This window comes from Onychomys torridus, chromosome 6 (assembly GCF_903995425.1).
Source record: "Onychomys torridus chromosome 6, mOncTor1.1, whole genome shotgun sequence".
Classification (NCBI taxonomy): domain Eukaryota; kingdom Metazoa; phylum Chordata; class Mammalia; order Rodentia; family Cricetidae; genus Onychomys; species Onychomys torridus.
In genome coordinates, this window is record NC_050448.1 from 145,618 (window position 1) to 166,919 (window position 21,302).

A 21,302-nucleotide genomic window follows, 5' to 3' on the forward strand; every position below is an offset into this window, starting at 1 on the left:
ACATACATCATTAATGAGCTTTCAGTATTATTTTCACAGAAATATGCCAGGGATGGGGGTCAAGAATACTTGAATTGTCAATGTTATTTAAATTCTCCATCAGCACCCTTTTCTGCTTCTTTTATTCTCTCTTTAGCTGACAGTTTCACAAGCAAGAGAGACTATACTTTTTTTATTTTTGAGACAGGGTTTCTCTGTGTAGCTTTTGCCCCTTTCCTGGAACTCACTCTGCAGCCCAGGCTGGCCTCAAATTCACAAAGATCTGCCTGGCTCTTCCTTCCAAGTGCTGGGATTAAAGGCGTGTGCCACCACCGCCTGGCGAGAGACAATAATTGATCCAAGCACTAGTGACACCACAGGTTGGTTGTTTTGTGTAGCTCAAGTCTCTGAAAAAGAGACAAACTAGATTCACGGTTTTAGACATAGTCGTCCTGACTAATAAATGCCTCCTTCACATCTTCCTTTATGGCTCAGAGTGCTGAGGCTTTAGATGAGGATTACAGATTTCACTACATAAAATATAGAGGGATTCATTTTTTTAAAAAATGTTTCTGCTTTTTCATTAGAGCTGGCCAATGAAAGGCTACTGAATAAACTCTAATATTTGTCATTTTTCTAATAAAGCACAGGGGAATTTACAGTTCTGATGTCTTTGACCTTTTCCCCGGAACATACCAAACCCTAGAAATGTTCCCCCAAACACCTGGAACCTGGTTACTCCACTGCCACGTGACTGACCATGTTCATGCTGGAATGGAAACTACCTACACTGTCTTACCAAATCAAGGTGAATATACAGGTAGTACCTCTAGGTATTATGAGTGCAACTAAGATTCCTGTCTTGTCTAAATAGATCTTCCAGTATATACTTGTGAACTGGCAACCCTGGTATCTTCCTTCAAAAGAGAATGTTTTAGTGCTGGGCCAGTGGGATATCACTTACTTGGTGACAGCTAGGATGGCATTAATTGTCTAAGTGTACAAATGGACACTAACTTTGCAGTGTAATCACACCAAAAACTGGTGTAAGCGAACAATCACATTAGGGGTTTTTGTTTGTTTGTTTTAACAAGAAGCAACCATGACTTATAAATGAACATTTAGGATTTAATTTCTTTCTTAAGAGAAAGCATTAGCATTTTTTTCTCTGTATACCTCCCACATAAGAGAAGCATGAACCAGCCCAGTATAATTTCATTCACCACCCAGAACAGTTCTTTTTGTGCTACCAGAGAAGGACTGTTTCTAAAGGAACTGGGAAAAACTAAAATTTAAATTCCTCATTCAACTCTTACATGTATAAGTATACACAGATACCTAGATATACACACACACTTGCACATACACAGAGCACAGAAAAACAAACAATCTTTTTGTGACTATATACCAACAACAAAATGTACAAAAAGTAAAATTCCAGCACTGTAGTTGAGAACTGTAGGAATAGAAATAGCAAATGTAACTGAAGGAAGTTACATACAGAATATGCTTCTTCCTTAAAAATAATAGAAAGGAATAGGCAGGTGAATGCATGTTTGTATGAGTGTGCATGTGCATTTGTATGAGTGTCCATGCATGATGTTGTGTGTGTGTGTGTGTGTGTGTGTGTGTGTGTGTGTGTGTGTGTGTTGTGGTCCTAGCAACAGAGCCCATGGTTTTGCAAATGTTAGGAAAGCATTTTACTACTGAGCTATGTTCCTAGTCTAAGTCAATGTATTACAAATCTAAAAGTAACTCAAGATTACACCTTATTGTAAATAAACTTTTCATTTTTTGCTCTTACACCATCTTTTTTGACAAAAACAAACAAAAAAACTTTCACGAAAGTAAAAAAATGTAGTTACTGGTAATGCACAACCACAACAGTAGCAAGGTTACAGTTATGAAATACTTTTACGGTTGGGGGGTCATCACAACATGAGGAACTGTGTGAAAAGTGTTGCAGCATTTGGAAAGTTGAAAACCACTGATCTAAATAAACAAGCTTGCAGGGCTAGTGAGATGGATCAGCAGTTAGCAGTACTGGCTGCTCCTCCAGAAGACCAGAGTTCAATTCCCAGCACCTACATGTCCATAACCCTCTGTAACTCCAGTTGTGTAACTACAGTTCTAAGGAATCTAGTTCCCTCTAGTCTCTGTGCATACAAGGCACACAAGTCATATACAGATATACATGCCATGCAGGCAAAATACCCATACGAAAAAAGAAAGAAAGGAAGGAAGGAAGGAAGGAAGGAAGGAAGGAAGGAAGGAAGGAAGGAAGGAAGGAAGGAAGGAAGGAAGGAAGAATAGATAGATGGAGGGAAAGAGGGATGGAGGAAGGGAGGGAGGAACTTACTTGCATATAAACCATGCAAAAAGTAATGGAGAGGAAGGAACACTGGGGCACTTGAAAACTTATGTATGCAAATGTCTGACACAGAGAATGTCCTGCACATAGAAACACTAGAGACTTCTGTGTCTAACAAACCTGGGAGAAGAGGGAGTGGTAACTGCTATTAAAGAAGAGAGTGTTTTTAAAATAGAGGAAATTAGAGAGCAAATACCAACATCGAAAATATTTTAGAGAAATTTGACTTTTAAAAAAAGTTTAAAAGATATTACATATGACTAGAAGAAAGAGTGACAGAAAAAAGTCTGAATTAAACACAGAAAAATAGGAAGCCATGCTTATCAGTTTATATTATCTATAAATAAGTTTGATAAAGCTTTGGGGAAATCTACATCAATTTTACATCTCTGAAAATGACTGCCTTTCATTATACAGACAAGAGCATATAGAAATAAAAACAAATCTTCTGATATCACATATCAGCTGACAGTTGTCTCTACAAGGAAAAAGTTAATTAAAAATGGTGACTTTCCTACCACTGTCATTTCCATGTTTCTTTTTCCCTATGAGAAGAAACACATAAACAACCTCCTTTGACATATGGAAAAAGTGCTTTTGTTGAACTATGACTACTCTGTCAGATAATATTTAAGATACAGACTATAGTGGGAAAGCTGGAGTAATTGTAAATTCCTCAAAGTTGGACTATACACACCTGCAATTCTAGCTAAATAGGCAAATCTATTACAATACTCTGATGAATATCTAAAAACTTTCTCTTGATAAAGTAGAATATTTGAAACTTTCTTTGAACATAATCCAAAACATAATTTTTTAAAAAGGCTGCAAAAGAATTACCACAGACCTTCCTTCCATATTTACAAAGTTACAGCTGCCTTCTTGTTCTCTCCTCATCTCCCCATCCTGTGCTTGAACATGTCTATGTGTGCATATATATTTGTATTTCGTAATTATATTCTTATGTATAACCTAATACCATCATCAATGTCAAGAATGGTTTAAAAAATGATTTAAAAAAACTATAGCTCTTTTTCAGCTTTCAACAACTATCCCCTAATATTCTTTACACAAAAAGAAAATCCCAGCTCATACAAAGATCCCAAGGGACAACTTCTCACTTTTTTCTTTGACATCGCTGACTTCTTTTTGTTTTAAAGTTAATTCTATGTGCAAGGATGTTTTGCCTGCATGTATATCTGTGGACCTGGTGCCCAGAGTCCCAAAAGGGCATCAGATCCCCAGAACTAGAGTTACAGATGGTTGTGAGTAAACATGAGGTCCAATCCCCCCAGCAACATTCTGTCATACAGAGCAGTTACCACCTTGTAGACTCTGCTATGTAAGAGTCTACATAAGCTCAGTCCGTGTTTCCTCATCTGACTCAGGCTACATACTGATGTGCTCATCCCTTTTAGTACCTACATCCTAATGTGCCTATAATTGCTGAACTTTGAGCTTTGGGTGAACGTGGTATTTGCCAAGATTTTCCACAGTAAATTTACTACTTTTCTCCTTTATGATTGATTAGGATCTTTTGCAATGAAGAAAACAAATTTTCCTTAATTAAAGCAGTATTAGAATGAGATATTTTTAAACATATGAAAAATAAGTGAATTAAGAATTAATTAATTGAAGTTAACTAGTATTTTAAAAATAGAAAAATGTAAGGCATCCATGTACAGATTTTTAACCATATAAAACATACTATTTTAAGTAACCGTCTTAAAATTTCTTTTTCTATAGAGACTAAGTCTGGCTGAAAGAAATAAATCGGTGATAAAATGGAAAAAAGAGAGCAATGATTCATAACAATGTATGTGTCACTGAATAGAACACCTACGCTGGATTGGTTATCAACAGTTTAAAAAATTGAAGCCATACAACTGTTCATTTGTGTGGGAACTGGTATTACTTCAGATGGACAGACTATATCATGACATATATTTGTTCATTGGGTAACAGAATTGCTTCACATAATCCACTTATACCTGCATTGTTAGGACTTTGTGAAACAGTACCAAATAAACAAAAACATATGACGAGATGCTGTCCTTGAGGGTCTTCACAGGATCACTATAAAGTTCACTTAACTGTCTCCAACTCTTGCCTTCCCATCAATCACTCTAACAAGCCATGGGGTAAAGTGGTGGGGCTAAGAGCACAGAAAAGAAAGGAAACATGAAGACAGCAAGCTGTGTTTTATAGAAACATGAAAAGGTAGTCAAAAGATGCTATCTGGAACTAGAGAAAGGTAGAGTCCAAGAGTATTAAATTTAAAAAATTAAAATTCAGATAATAAAATAAATAAGAAATTGCCAGTAAGAGGACTAAGTCAGGGTTCCAAAGAAATGATTGAGTAGACGTTTTGCAGAGCCTTACTGGGTTTATGAGCTCTAGCAATGAGCTGGACTTGAACACTATAATATGCAACAAAGGGTTACTAAAAGGGCTCAATGGCTAAGAGTACTTGCTACTCTTGTAGCAGACCCAGGTTCAGGTCCCAGCACCCACACTGAGTGGCTCCAGTTCCAGAGGACAGAATGCCATCTTCTGGCCTCTTTGGGTACCTAGATGTACACAGTACACAGACATACACACATACACATAAAAAAAATATTTGAAACAAACCAAAACAAGTCTAATGCCAGCACTCAGGAGGCAGAGGCAGGTGGATTTCTATGAGTTAGAGGCCAGCCTGGTCTACACAGCTAGTTCCAGGATAGCCAAGGCTGTTATACAGTAAAACCTTGTCTCAACCAACCAACCAACCAACAAGGAAGTTATTAAAAAGACAGATATGAACATCATGATAGTTTTTTAATTTTCTCATATACTGTGTTTGAAAGAGTAAGAGTATATACATATAAAGAATAGAAATAAGACTTTGGCTGAAAATATGTGAAGTCATGTTAACAGCCACATGAGTACATTCATCTAATTCTGAGAAAAGTATATCATGAGTTTCAAAAGTAGCTCAAAATCTAAATATTCAGTCTTTCACTGGAGAGAAACATTACATCTTTCTCATACTTACATGAAAAAACAAAATAGTAACCCAAATAGAAAATCTGTAACAATGAAGATATTGTTTGACCAGCAAGCATACTTGCAATGTATTTTCTTCCAATGACTCTGGGGTGGATAGGACTGTCATGCCCCCAGCACTGAATCCATGATATTTCTCACAACAGAAGTCTGTGTCCAGTTTTGAAAATACCTGCATGACACTTCACATCTGTAAGGCTTGGGAGGTTTGCATAGATTGAGGTCAGCATAAGATTCATAATGAGTTCCAGGCCCACATAGGATAGAGAGTAAAAAAAAATTAAAAAAAAAAAAAAAAAAAAAAAAAACTAAAAGGAAATTCATGTGAACAGATCTTACATCTTGAAGGTTTTTTTCTCTTTTTTTGTTACATTCTAGATAATAAATGGATTCAGGTTATAGATTAAGCGAACAGCCAACATTGCATGGTAAGGTAAACAAGCACCATAAAGCAGCTGCAATACACATTAACACAGAACTCTTTGGGCTCATTTTATCTAGGACTGAACATTTAAAGTGCAGTTGCTTATGCATTGCAAAAGATATGTTCAAGTCAGTGATTTCTTCCTGCTGCAAAAAAGGAGGTAGGGCAGGAAAAATGCTGCAGCACCATCTTCTGGGAGAACATTCAAGAAATCCTTCAGGTCCAGTCCCATGGCAGTAACTGACAAGGCTTCTGTTTGTGGAAAAGAAGAATGCATGAGTTACAGCTACAAATCTATTTTCTTACAAATTTGCTCTTAATGATTCAAAGCTCCTTCAAGTAACAAAATGCTAGAATTATAAATAAAACTCTTTAATCTGCATAACATAAGTTCATACTTCTTAATTTATCCCTTCTAGAGCCCTTCAAATTTTATTTTGCAGTTAGCCCCTGGAATGAGTTACTAATTCACTGGTGGATTGCTACATTGCCTTTTAATCAATTCCTACCATTTTCTAATGAAAAATATAATCATGTGGCTGCTACTTTAATGTTAGGAATGCTGCTACTGTACAAAGACTGTTTGCTAGGACATGAATACCATTATCTACTAGAAAACATTTTCCTAAATAGGTTCCTCTCTATAATGAGATTTTCATATTGTTAATAAGCATAAATTTTGTCATGACCACATACCTTTTCTTCTAAATAGTAAATAAAGTACTTCAGTAAACAATTTCAATATTAAGGAATTTAATGGGGTTGGGGATACACTCAGCTATAGAGCCCTTGCCTAGTGTATATAATTTCCTGGATTCACCTCAGTACCAATAAAAGAGCATGTGCAGGCAGGGAGAGGGGGTTGCCAAACATTTTTAAAAAGATAATTATGCAAATTTTGTTTATATTCTTAGTTGGTGCTGCCCTACCCTACTAACAAAGACTTCAGAGGGCTGAATAGATAGTTCAGGTGGTGTAGTGCTTGTCACACAAGCCTGAGAACTTAAATTCCCAGTACCCAGGTAAAAGAAAACCAGGCATTGTTGCATGCCTACAATCCTAGACCTGGGAAGTCAAAGATAGGTAGATCCTTGCAGCTCACTGGCCAGCTCAGCCTCATTGGTTAGCCTCAGGTTCCAGTGAGAAACCCTGTCTCAAAAAAAAGCTGATGGCTCTTGAGGAACGATGACCAAAACTGACCTCTGACATGTACACATAGATGCACACATTCCCTCACTCCACAAAAAATGAAAAAATTACAAGAATGTCTTCAAGACCTTGTTCTCCTAAGAATAGTGTTCCTGGGAAAACATTGTTTTCTTCCATTTTTACCCATACTCCAACATCATCTCCTGTGTGCTCTTACCCATTTGCAGGGCTACTGTACAACCCACTCACTCATCTGTCAATCTAAATCATCCTTCACACAATGGGATGGGCCTGCCTTGTCACTAAAAAGTTAAAGAACTCTGCAGCAGTGACACGGGGGAAGGAATTTTACTGTTCCAATCAGATACATCTGAGAATGGATGGGATACTCTTCAACCTACATGCTGTATGACTTTAAGAATGGTACTTGGGGCTTGAACTATGATTTAGTGGCTAAGAGCATTTACTGCTCTTCCAGAGGACCTTAGATTGGGCTGCCAGCACCCATGTCAGATGTCACAACATCCTGTAACCCCAGTTCCAGATTTGACACCTCTGGTATTTGAGGTCACCATGTGCACACACCCCCATGCAGACATACACACACACACACACACACACACACACACACACACACACACACACACACACACACACACACACACACCTTCTGAGGTCAACTGCACTAATGTGCACACACCCACATGCAGACACACACATACACACCTTCTGAAGTCACCTTCACTCATGTGCATACATACACATACACACACACACAAAACTACATGGTTTAAAATAATAAAAATAAATCTTACAAAAAGGTACTGAGCCTTCCAAGTGGGTTTCCTCATCTATAATATCCTGGGTACCAATTGCTAGCTTTCAGAGTTCTCTGAGAATTATAATAGGATACTTCTCTAACATATACAATGATCTTAATAAACAGCAACCACTAACTAGTTTGCAAAATTCATATGAAACACATATATTATTGATGTTTTCCTATCAAACACACTTACTTTCCTAAATGTGGAGTCTATAAGTAGTAGCCTGGATACAAGAACTTTTACTTGGGGTAAGTACTGAGCAGTTACAAAGTCAGTAAAATTATCACCACTGTTCAATTCTCCTCTCCCACTAGAAGGCCCTAAGATAACTCTAAGAAATAAAGCCAATATCTTAAATCTGTACAGTATTTTAAAAGCTCTTCCTAACCTCTCATTTGGTTTCCTTCCTGAATCCCTTAATATTTTTATTTATTTAATCTAGCCCTCATTCCAAAGAGAATATATTAATAGGTATGATTTGTGGTTCAGTTGGAGAAACTGAAGATAAGAGAAGATTAAAATAGGGGACAGAAGGGTGCAGTGAGATGTCTCAGCAGGTAAAGGTATGTGCCACACAAACTTGATGACCTGAGTTCAATCCCCAGAACCAAAATAAAGTAGAAAAAGAACCAACTGCAAAGTTGTTTTCTGGCCACCACATGTGCATCATAACACATGCATAGATATATGAACACACATAAATAAATAAATAAATAAATAAATAAATAAATAAATAAATAAATAAACTAATTAATTAATTGATTAATTAATTAAACAAACAATAAAAAATAAATAAGTAAAATGTAAAATTGTGTGCTGTTAATAGTTAACTCCACTGTTAAGATAATACTTTATTTTTATAATATATTACAATATTAGATTAAAAAAATAAAAGTAGTGAGCTGAAAAAATGGCTCAGTGGTTAAAAGTGCTATCTGATCTTATAGAGGACCTGGGTTTGGCTCTCAGAACCCACATGGTAGTTCCCAATTGTCTGTAACTCCAGGTCCAGGGGATCTGATACACTTTTATTGGTCCCTGCAGGCAGCAGACATACACGTGATACCCATACACACACTCGGACAAAACGCTCATATACCTAAAAATACATAAATAAAAATAATTTTAAAAATAATAGTTCATTATTTCAAAATCAGTAACAAATTCTTCCTTAAATAAGCCACCTATTCACCCTCATTTCAATAGCTCTGCATTAATGAACTTGTTCTCAACTAGGATAATACTGTCCTTGGTGACACCTGGCAACATCTGGAGATATTTGTATTTGTTATTATTATTGTGGTGCTACAGGTAGAAGTCAAAGATGCTGACTAACATCCTTAATAGGGTGGGGAGAAAGCCTTCCCAACACAGAGAGTTTTCCAAAGCAAAGTGACAGGTTCGAGTAGAAAGATAAGAAATCTTCAGGTTCCTAAATGTGTTGTGTAGTTCCCTGTCCACCATCTTCAACTTTGATCTTCTTATAAGTTTACTCAGAGTCAGCTAAGAACTTCTCATTAATCTGACAATACTAAAAAACAAAACAAAACAAAAAAAAACAAAAACAAAACTGGATTGTAGTGGCAGACCCAGAACTCAGTTCCAATTCCTAAGACTCTACTCCTGAGTTCTTCTCAGTGTGCTGTAGCTGCCAACAAAAAGACCTTAAATAAATGAGACTCTGTCAATAAACAGCCGCAAGCCTTCCCAACAGGAGCTCAATGCTGATAAGGAGTCTACTACGAAAATGAACAAAACTCTATGCCAGCCCTTCAGCTACTGCAGTCTAAAACTGAAAATCACACAGAGAACTCCGTATTCTAAGTTTATGAATTACAAAAATACAAATAATTCCAAAACTGCAGGATTTACATGTTCAAGATGTAAGTCCTTGAAGAACTTACTGTTCTTCAATACTTATAATTATGTTTACTAATGTTAATTTCCTACATGAAGTAAATTAAAAACCTAGAGTGCTCTGAACTTTCACAATTTTTAAAATATTAGAATTATGACAGTTTCCATGGCAATAATCTGCTAAGAGTCTGGAAATACTATCTTCTAAGAACATCAGCTCTGTGAATACACATGCTGGATGAGATCAAGTATGAGGGGGCAGGCAACATGACAGCTGAAAACACTCCAGATGACTTCTATAACTTCTGCACCTCACTTGACATCAGAGAGACAAACAACACCAGAGAAATCAAGAACTTGTCCAATTTAAAACTGAGAGTGAAGTTAATAATCATCCAAAAATGAGAATTTTACCTTTTAACGATGACAGGTAAAGTTGATGTTTCTCTCCACCATGCTTGACTTTCTGACAAAGTTCAGGCAGCAGTTTTTTCCACCACAGAATCTATCTTAGGGAAAATGGATACAATGTAGTTTGATGCATCTTATCCTCAGATTTCTAATGAGAGTAAGAAGGCCGTGCAGGAGAGAGCAAACAAACAAAAAAAAAACACGTATGCTTTGGCTAAGGCATCTATCACCTCTGTTGCAACAAATGTTTTATCAGCAGCTAGGCTTCTGCTGAAACTCAAACAAAAGGGAAGGCCTGTAACTTGAGGTTCTTGTACACATTTATTTTCAAGGAGAAACAGAAATATGTTCTTTTATCTTGGTTAGCAAGAAGAAAAACAAAAAAGAAATGCTAAAGCTAAAACTCTTGTAATTGCTAAATCAAAGACCAAATACAGGGACAGTATTTCCTCCACCACACATATGTTACTCAGACCTTCAAGTAATCACAGATCTCATCTGAAAACAAGGGCACTTTAAAAATGAGATATATCATCCCCATGCATTTTAATAGCATCTAAAAGTACTCAAAATGTCTAACATTAAACATACATGTTCTTTGGTCACACAGCCCAGTAAAGCTAGACTAACATAAATAGTCCTCATTCTGACGATAAGCCAACAAAATTACCAAATCTTATCACCAATGATCAAGACTAGAAGCACAATCTGAAATGCATACCCAGTGTTCTTCTTTCAGTTCCTGATTAGCATATGCAATGATTGCCTCCGGACATCTCTCTAGCAATGTGTCTATGCACTGCTCATACTCTTGTAATCGTGTACGACATAGAACATGAGCACTGAGGCCAGCAACAGTGTCTTCTGAGAGTGGCTCCAGAAATGGGATAATGGAAGCTACATCAAATGAAGGGCCACATATGAGAGACTATGAACAGAAAAGTGAAATATTATGGAATGGAGCATCCCAAATTAAAACACAATGTATAGCATGATTTTTCAAAATGATAAAACCCTACTTTGCCAAAAACAGAAAGAAAATACAACTTTAGAGAACATGAATTTGGCCCTGAAATACTTGTACTGAAGTGCTAAATAATCTTAAATTCAGCTCTCATTTAAAGAAATCTGTTTAATACAAAGCAATCGTCTTTAATTAGGACTCTAACCTGAGGATATGTCCAACATGTTGTCAGAGACTTATGCCCCATAATGTTTGGCATGAATATTCTTAACACTGAAAGACCATGGGTGGTTGCAAGTCCAACAAGAAGTATAGTCAAAAGTTTTCTCTGGTCCCACCTGGCCCTTGGTACTGCAGCCACATATAAAATAATCACTCAGAGACTTAATATTATTTACAAACTGTATGGCCTATGACAGGCCTCTTGCTAGCTAGCTCTTATATCTTAAATTAACCCATTTTTATTAATCTATGTTTTGCCACGTGTTCCATGGCTTTACCACTCTGTTGGCATGTTGTTTATTGGGCAGTAGGCTGGCATCTCTCCAGACTCTACCTTTCTCTTTCCTGTCTTTCTCCTTGGATTTCCTGCCAGCCTCTAAGCCGCCTTGCCATATATTCACAGTGTACAGAAAGACATCCCCCAGCAAAGACGGAACAAGATCAATAAACTATGACACATATTTCACACAACATGATAGAATTGCCAAAATTATATTTCCAAAAGACAGTTAAGGAAGAAAATAATTATGACAAAACTGAGCCAAAATATCTTAAGGTAAAATTGTACACAGAGCACGATTGAAACAGAGATTAGTTCAGCAAATGAGGGGGTGTGACAAAGCCTTGTTTGTTTTGTTTCTTTTAACACTTCCTTGTCTTTTCCAACATTTCAACAACAAGCATGTAAAATGTATGGTGGTAGAGAGGTGGGGGTGTAACTGTCCTTTTTAGCATTAACTGTCACCTATCACTGTACCACATACAAGTCTCAATGGATTAATTGCTTTTATTAGTTTGGTCTGTAGAATGCCTATGAGGTAATGTCTTTATTGTTAATTGATGGGGAAGGTTCTAGTTCATTGTGGGCAACACTTTTCCCTAGGCAATTGATCCTGGGCTGTATAAGAAAGCCAGCTAAACACTGACCATGTAGGATAAATTAGTAAGCAAAATCCATCGAGGTTTCTGCTATGTTTCCTTGGCTGTGAGTATCCTGGTTGGAGGTAATGCTGCACAGAACAGCAGGCAGTCCTGCCTTCAGGCTCCTGCTGAGATCCTGCATAGTGATGCACTATGACCTGGAAGTATAAGCCAAATAAAATCTCTCCTAAGTTGCTTTTGGTCATGATGTTTGTCACAGCAACAGGATCAAACTAGAACAGTAACTACAAAGAGAATTGATTATATTTTTAAAAAGAGATTGCAGGGTAGGGAGAAGGCTCTACAGGTAAGCAAACATGCCACCAAAGCTTGATGAACTGAGTTTATTCCCTGGGAACCAGATGATATAAGGAGAGAAGTAAGAACCCCAAATTTTCCTCTGAGTTTCACATATACTGTGGCAGCGATCTCACTGCTCCCCCAAATAAATAGTAATTTTTCCTTTTAAAGTGACTGTTTAGAATCTAAACATTTGTATATACCACCTGCCACATACTGAATGACAGGCATAGGTATTACTTTAATATTCATAAATTTACTAGTATTTCCTTTTAAGCAACTTTACTAGTTTTACTTTTAAATTCTATAGCATTTTTTATTCTACCATCAAAATTTTCCCTTTTCCTATTAAGAGATATACTTATGGCTTAATTTCTTTCATTGTATCTTCTTTTGCTACAGCATCTTCTCAGAGTTACAGGATGACCTGGAACATCCACTATATACTCTCAATCAACATGATTATTTTATTCCACGTATCTACCAAGGACTGGCCAGGAAAATAAGGTTGTATCTTTTCTTACCAAGCTAAATAATTTATCTGAATAATTTCCTGGCAGTAAGATAGCAAAGATGAAATAAAGTGAGACTTTCCCACACACAGTATCTTCCAACACAGAAGGAGGCACAGATTACTTCTCTACTGACCCCTGATTAAATGGGATAATGGGTGTGGCAGGAAAAGGCAAAAGCATGGATACAAAAACAGAGCTGAAATGAAACTAGTCAAAACAGCAAAAAGTGGATTATTTGTAAAATTTTGCTTCATTTTAGCTATATTGCTAAGAATTTAAAAATCAGTATAATAAGAAACACAAAACAACACTTATCCAGATATCGCACTATACCCTATAAAACCAGCACCAAGAGATGAAGTCTTGGGGAGTCCAGAATTTGATGGCAGTGCTGTGGATATCACTCTGTATAAATAAAGTGCTGATTGGCTAGTAGCCAGGCAGGAAGGATAGGGTAGGCGGGACAAGGAAGAGGAGAAGGCTGGGAACAGGAAGGCTGGGAGGAGACACTGCCAGCCGCTGCCATGAGAAGTAACATGTAAAGATACCAGTAAGCCACAAGCCATGTGGCAAAGTATAGACTAATAGAAATGGGCTAAATATAAGAGTAAGAGCTAGACAATGGTAGGCCTGAGCTAATGGCCAAGCAGTTTAAATAATTTGAATGTTTGTGTGTTTATTTTATAAATGGGTTGTTGGACTAATAGGGCTTGGCAGGGGCTGGAGAGACGCTCTCCAACTACAAATGGCGCCCAATGTGTTGGCAAGAGTTTCCACCTAAAACCTGACAAAAAAGAGTCTAAAACGGAGCTAAAAACAACTTCCTAGTTGTCTCTCTCAAGTTAGAGGCAGCCTGCTGGTTTGAGCTACTATGGCAGGTTCCTGGCGTGTGCGTCTGACCTGCAGTGTGGCAGGAATGATGAGTCTACAAGCAACACTTTACTCTGCTGCATGGTAGATTTAGTCTTTGCTATTTTTTTTTTTTTAAAGTTTCTGGGCTATGCGCTGCTTTGATAGAACTGCTTCTGACAGTTGATGGTACACGTGGCTCCAGACCCAGAGCTGGCAGTAAACTACCACCATCATGTTGGGAAGCTGAGGTGGGCGGAGCCAGCAGCCACAGTGGCATTTCAATCTTACAAAGATGGATATTACACAGAGAATCTGGTTTGTGTTGTCTTTGGGATTTTTAACTACAGGAAAAGATTTGATCGTAAAAGCTGTTGAGTTAAACAAATATGTAAATTTTAAAGGTACCTTGACTTCAAAATTTGGATATAAGGATATGTTGCTTTGGAAAAGAGTCTCTGCTTTTGTTTCCACAGAAAGCCAGAGGCTGTGGATTTGTTCCAGATTAAGATACATCAGGTTTGATCAGCCAAGACCACCTGAAAGGTCTCCGATGACACAATGGCCCAGATGATCCAACATCTAGAATGGTTTCAAGGCAATTGGCTCAGAGGTTTACCCTCATGGACTACTCCATAATCCTAAAATTTTCTTTGTGTCCCCATAAGATACAGTGCCCCCCTCTAGCAGGAAGTAGTAAAAAAAAAAAAAAAAACGCCCCATTTCCCAAAATTATCAAGCTGGCTTTGGAGATGGAATTGGCTCACTCTTTCTCTAAACCCAAACATATTGTTGAAAGAAAAGGTTAAGAGATTTTTGTGTCCCAAATCAGAAGAGCCTTCTGGTGTGGGACAGAAAAAAACCAGTATTTTTATTTAAAACAAGTTGATTATAAATGTGATCTCTTTCTAAAGAAGAAAAGGGGATATGATATAGATATAATAGGATAAAAGGGTAGATTAAGGAACTTACTTCTAAAGAGCAACAACTTGTTTAAAATGTTTTACATTGGTATAGATTTTAGTCTATTGATACAAACTTAAAGTTAATTTTGTTATACTGTGTGTATATTTCTCTACTCTTGTTTAAGGTATTATGTTTGTACAGCTCATTTAAAATTATAATGGATAATTAAAAATAGATTAATAACTGGTTATCTATGATAATCATACTCATAGCCATGTTAGTTAAGTCTTCTAGGTATATACAGAGATATTTCAGATAGACAGGTAATCTTCAAATACTTCAAAGATCTACAGAATATGGCATCTAAAATATTTTTAAAATTTAGACTTTTTTGACAGTGAGACATGTCTGCTCCTGACAGCACCGATTTACTTCAGAGAGGAGGATGGGCATTGAAGACACCTCATATGGAGTTTATCTTCACCTTGGCAAAAATAGCCATTTGGACAAGAAACTATTCTTGCCTAGACTGCTTGATCGACTGAACATACAGGACCCATAGAAAGGTGACCACTAAACTTTGCTTGACAAAATGGTCCTTCAGGCTCCTGCTTCGCAGAGGAAACTGCCAGACATTCTACAGGACACTGAGAGAAGTGACCAAGAGACTCTAGCCCTGTGGGCTAAAGACAAATGCCCCAACTTTACAAAGGAACATTAGGTGACTGTCCAGGCTGCCAGCTGTCTCTGTCTACCCTACAAGACTCCCGAAAGTTGCTTGCATCCTTCTCCCTGTTCTCAGATAATATTATATCCTTTTGAGGTCTTTGATGTGGTTGAAGACTAGATAGTTATAATTTCCTCAGTTATGATACAAGGTAAGTTAGATATAAAACTTTAGACTCACAAATATAAGATAGATAGGATATCTTCTTTAATATTGTAACTATAATTCTTGCTTGATAATTATTTTGTTATATGTAATTTTACTATGTAAAAGTTAAAACCTTCCTTTAAAAAAAAGAAAAGAAAAGAAAAGAAAAGGAGAAGTGCTGTGGATATCGCTCTGTATAAATAAAATGTTGTTTGGCCAGTGGCCAGGCAGGAAGTATAGGCAGGACAAGAGAGAAGAGAACAAGGGGGTGGAAGACTGGGGCAGGGAGACACTGCCAGCAGCTGCCATGACAAGCTAGATGTAAAGACACCAGTAAGCCACAAGACACATAGCAAAGTATAGATTAATAGAAATGGGTTAATTTAAGATAGAAGAAATAGATAATAAGAAGACTGCCACGGCCATACAGTTTGTAAGCAATGTAAGTTTCTGTGTGTCTACTTGGTTGGTTCTGAGCATCTATGGGCCTGGTGGGTGAGAGAGATTTGGCATGACTGTGGGCCAGGAAGAAAAACTCTAACTACAATGGCAATGTGGGCCACACAGTGAATTCCAGGTCAGCCAGGCTATAGAATGAGATACTGTCTCAAATAAATAGATAAATACACAACAAAACTTCTATCACTAAACTGAAAATGACCCAAAGATTACTGTTAGTCTGCTGAGGATGGTTTCTTAGACATCTTCATTTTTTTTAAAAGTACTGAAATTAATTCTTTCCACCCTTATCACATACTATTTATTTCTTTCTTCTACCAAGATCTGTCTGCCTCAGCTCTGATTTGGCAAATTTCTCTGATTCTCTACTTTTACAGGCAAGGATGTAGAAAGCAAGATATTTACTAGTCACTGTGTTCTCTCAAATAATAGCTTTCTAACTTATCAAGGACTTATAGATTTTATACTAATTTTTATACAAATATGCCCCTATTGTAACTGAGGACAACAGACCAACATACCAACCCACCAAAGGATGGGGAGCGAGCCACAATTTTGGAAATACTCTTAGGTGATTCTGAACCTCCTGCTTCTAAATGAGAGCCAAAAAAAAAAAAGCCCCTTTGTGAGCTCTGATGGTCCTTTTTCTTAGTGACTGAGTTTGACTGATCTATAGATAATCTAGAAAGAAGCATAACTAGGGGGGAAAGATTTAGAAATGTTTAGTCAGTTTATTTTCCATTTTTAACAACAAAAATTTCCAAAAAGGGGTTAAAGGAATGTACAGAAACTGGAGGGCATCGTGAAAAGAACAAATCTATGAAGCACGGGTACAGATAAGAGAGAAAAATCCTATGTTAATGGCACAGAACAGATTGAAGAGAATTATAAAAAATTCCCCAAACTAAGGAAAGACATAACCATACAGACATAAGAAGCAAAAAGAACACAAACTAGGACCAGAAAAGAAATTCTCCATGGAACATCAAATTAAAATACTAAATATATAGAACAAAGAGGACACTGAAAGCTTCAAGAGAAAAAGCACATCACATATAAAGGCAAAAATAATTGCTGATGGGGACGTTGAAAGCCAGAAGAGCCTGGTGCAATGTCCTTCAAAATACCACAGTTGCCAACCCAGACTACTTTACCCTGCAAAACTATCTGCCATAATGATGGAGAAAGAAAAACCTTTCATGATATAAATAGATGAAAAAATTATTAACCACCATGCTTGACCCACAAAGAATACTAGAAGCAATACTTTGGACTGAAGAGAGGATAGGCAAATATAAGAAGCCACATAAAGAAAATAAACGAAGCCATTATTATAGAAACAACAGGACAAAAAACATAAATGAAACAAAAACACAACAAAATGACAGCACTCACCAAATCCTTTTCAATACTAACTTTAAGTATTGGCTTCAATTCTCAATCAAAAGATAGAGGTTAATTGAATGGATTAAGTAACAAAAACTATCTTTTGTTGCTTACAGGGATTTTAAATAATCACTGCATTACACCATTTGATTGTGATTATGAATGTGTTTTGAAGCTTTATCAGTAGAAATTTCATAGCATATTACAATTACAATTTTAATTATATCACTGTTCTGTGTGCTCTGGGAGGACAAGACCCAGTGCTATCTACCACATTTACAACTCATTGTCAGACACTAGTTATAAAATGAACAAATAAGCACCCAACACAGGAGTTTCAGTGTCACACAGACACTAGAGATAAGAGGCAGTGAAAGACTCTTCTTTGTGATGTATTGTTGCACGGTTAACTACTAAATTACTGAGGCTGGACTTGAATTCATGATCCTTCTGCCTCAACCTCCTAGGTGCTAGGATTACAAGCATGTACCACCATGCCCAACTCTGGTGATTTTAATCAAAGAATGTAGGCCACATAGTCTGACGTCTGAGACTAACAATCTAGCCTCTTGTCTTTCCTTCCCTAGCCCATGCCCAATTCGCCAGCAGGCTCTATAATCGATAATAACCACATTTACACTAATTCCCAAAGTTTATATCAGGAATTTCACACCCAAAGCTAAGGGATCAAGCAGAACAAAAATGCATAAAGGCCATTGGGTTTAAGGAAATGCACAATGAGGCCCTCAGCATCTTGATGGAAGCCACGGAGATGGGAGTGGTGCAGACTGGACAGGCTGTGCACTGCTCAGATAGAAGCTACTTGCATCTGTCAGAACAGGTCCCAGGAGCAGTGAAGGGCACAGGTGGTCAGTATTCCTGGATTTTTCAAGAGTATTTGTAAACTCAGAATTCCTAATATGAAATATTGATTTTTATATGTGGCCAGCTACAGCAAGAAAACTGAATAAAAGAAAGGCAAAAATTATATTCTGTCTTTGGGCCAACAAACAATATTAAAAGATATGCACATTTAGCCCAGCCTGACCTACCACAGCACATGCAGAAAAAGTTATAGAATGGATTCCTATACTATAAATTGTGGCCCACAACTCTTTTGAAATATTCTCTTCTGACACAGTTTTCATAAGACAGATGGTAGTGGTGGCTTGGGTAAGAAGTCTAAATTGTGTTAAGCCATTATTAAACAAAATTCATGCTCACAAAACATCCCTATATATTTGTACACTTTTATTTCTCACAGCTATTTTCAAGCACACCCTAAAACTGAAGACAGTTGCACAGCTTACCCATTTACCTGCAATGAGACCAGCTTCTCAGCTCAGATGCCCCATCCATCAGCAGCTCCAAACAGAAGCCAGGACTCCAAAGCTACTGAGTGTGACCAACTATAGATTTTTGCCACCAAAAGCTATATTCTAAATTATCAAGCCATGTGATATCACAACATATTTAAATTGTAGAATATACTGTAACATATTACATATTTAAAGAGTAAAAGAGACAATTTTATTTTACCTGTAGTTTCAAAAGGTCTTCTGTGTAATTTTTATCAGCTAAGGAATCAGATGATATTAAGACATGAACCCATGGATAGACTAAGCCATAATGACTGCAGGCATTTATCTGAAACATTACAGAAATGCATCACAAGCCAAACATAACAGCAAAACAAACAAATAATTTCTTCACTCATTCATTAATCCTCTGCTACATCTCAGACTCAGTTACAAACTCTCCTAGGAAAAGGAAAATTTTTAGAATGTATTTCCCTGGAAAAGGCTGAAGTCTCATTGCTTCCATACCAAAAATCTGCAATAACTATTTTCTAATATTTTGAAACTTAAAAATATTCTACAGAAGTGCTTCTAGAAAAAAGAATAGCACTGTTCTTAAGAAAATTATATTCAATAAAAGTTAAAGGTAAGAGTGGAAATAATTTTTATTTATATCATTTTGGGGGTGGTAAAACATCCTTGTAAGTTCTCAAGATGATCCCCACAGATACCCTTTATCCACAAAATTACAGTAGTGACCTTTTCAGTCACTGCATAGTAGCCACAGCAGTCATGGCAGCTGGGCTGAAAAAGGGAAGCAGAGTAGGATGGGAAGCAAGGACTGCTATGGCTGCCTTCAACAAACTGAAACCAAGTGTGCTCTGATAGGAAATGGAAGCATAGTGCTACTGCCCCTGGTCTCAGGCCTTCCAAAATTCCTCACAGGCCCCTTTCTTACTCGGTCCTCCACTGACGGGTACAGCTCTGGCAGTGTTCTGGGAAAAGCCCTTCACATGCTGTGGGGAACAGAAGTATTCTTTATTTTGAGGGTATAGCATCTGAGACAGGTAGGGTCTCGTGTGCAGTCCTGGCTGGCCTGGAAATTCCTTTGTACACCAGGCTGGCCAGAAACTCAGAGATTCATCTGCCTCTGCCTCCCAAGTGGTAGGATTAAAGGCATGAGCCATGACACCTGGCTTCTAGGCAGTAGTCTTTAAATTTTTATTCATTTACGTGTGTGTTATGTTTTTGTGTGCCATGAAGCACATGTAGAGATCAGAAAACAACTTTCAGGAGTCAGTTCTCTCCTTCCACTGTGAATCTCAGGGATGGAACTTAGATCCTAAGACTTGGCAGAAAGAGCTTTTACCTAATAAGCCATCTTAACAGCCCCAGGTGGTGTTCCTTAGAATGGGAAAATACATAAGAGATGGGTAACTTCAGGTACGTTCTATGTATTAAATATTAACGTAGGGGCTGAAAAGACAGCCTCAGTATGTAATGTGTTTACCTCACAAGAATAAAAACCTGAATTTGATTTCCAGAACCTAAAAAAATGTCAGGTATGGCTGTACATATTTGTAAACTCAATGTTGAGGAGGCAGAACAGAAGATACCTGGGGCTCTCTGCCTAGCTAGTATAGCCTAACTGATATCCTGCAGGTTAATTAGAGACCCTGCTGCCAAAGAAATGGACAGAGTTCCTGGGAATAACACCCGAGAGTGACCTTTAGGATCTGCACACAGAGTATCTACATCTGTGCATATGCAGAGCTCCTTCGCGATCTTCTCTCTCTCTCTCTCTCTCTCTCTCTCTCTCTCTCTCTCTCTCTCCCTCTCCCTCTCTCCCTCCCTCCCTCCCTCCCTCCCTCCCTCTTTCCCTCCCTCCCTCCCTCCCTCTTTCCCTCCCTCCCTCCCTCCCTCTCTCTCTCTCTTAAAAATAAAACAATACTGCCAGGCGGTGGTCGTGGCGGCGGCGGCACCGGCGCACGCCTTTAATCCCAGCACTCAGGAGGCAGAGTCAGGCGGATCTCTGTGAGTTCGAGGCCAGCCTGGGCCACCAAGTGAGTTCTAGGAAAAAGGCGCAAAACTACACAGAAACGCTGTCTCAAAAAAACCAAAAAAACCAACAACTAAGAACAGATTATTGTGCATGTAATGTATACATTTAAGGCACTATTTCATTATCTTACCAAATCCTCTGCTGTTCTCAGTGGTATGGTATCGGGACACTGCCTCTTAGATAACCTCCAGATGTACTGAGATAGAAGCTTGAAGAAGAGTTCCTGAAGTACCATGTTTGGGAGACAAGCTATCAGCTGAGCTTCCCAGAAGTCTACCAAAAGCTGAGGAATTGTGTTTTCATCTTTTCCACACAGCACCTTGAAAACAGGGTACCCCACATAAATGCTGAGCCAAATGTGACAATAGAGCTATCACTCCACCATGTGGTCATGTAGTTTATGTGGTCATGGCTTGATAGCCATGGCAAGAGCAAAGTTATATTTTTTTAAAAAAAATAAGGAACAGATTCTAGGTTATG

The 21,302-nt window shown here is 37.7% G+C and overlaps 2 protein-coding genes across 5 annotated transcripts in view; one reads left to right on the top strand and one right to left on the bottom strand.

Moving 5' to 3' along the window:
* LOC118585278 (ceruloplasmin) overlaps positions 1-4,296 on the top strand; it is a 38,635-nt gene extending 34,339 nt beyond the window's left edge. The window contains exons 18-19 of the mRNA XM_036189619.1: positions 625-787; positions 4,097-4,296. Of these exons, the coding sequence (XP_036045512.1) occupies positions 625-787; positions 4,097-4,113 (180 nt within the window). The 3' untranslated portion in view covers positions 4,114-4,296. The remainder of the gene's footprint in view (positions 1-624; positions 788-4,096) is intronic.
* Positions 4,297-5,731: 1,435 nt separating this feature from the next.
* Hps3 (HPS3 biogenesis of lysosomal organelles complex 2 subunit 1) overlaps positions 5,732-21,302 on the bottom strand; it is a 52,523-nt gene continuing 36,952 nt past the window's right edge. Inside the window, exons 13-17 of one of the 4 annotated variants that reach the window (XM_036189620.1) lie at positions 20,953-21,141; positions 19,002-19,109; positions 10,788-10,994; positions 10,070-10,160; positions 5,732-6,074 (exon numbers count right to left, since the gene is read on the bottom strand). In XM_036189620.1, the coding sequence (XP_036045513.1) occupies positions 5,947-6,074; positions 10,070-10,160; positions 10,788-10,994; positions 19,002-19,109; positions 20,953-21,141 (723 nt within the window). In that variant the 3' untranslated portion in view covers positions 5,732-5,946. Of the gene's footprint in view, positions 6,075-10,069; positions 10,165-10,787; positions 10,995-19,001; positions 19,110-20,952; positions 21,142-21,302 lie in introns of those variants that run through there. The other 3 variants (XM_036189622.1, XM_036189621.1, XM_036189624.1) reach the window with 3 other exon arrangements.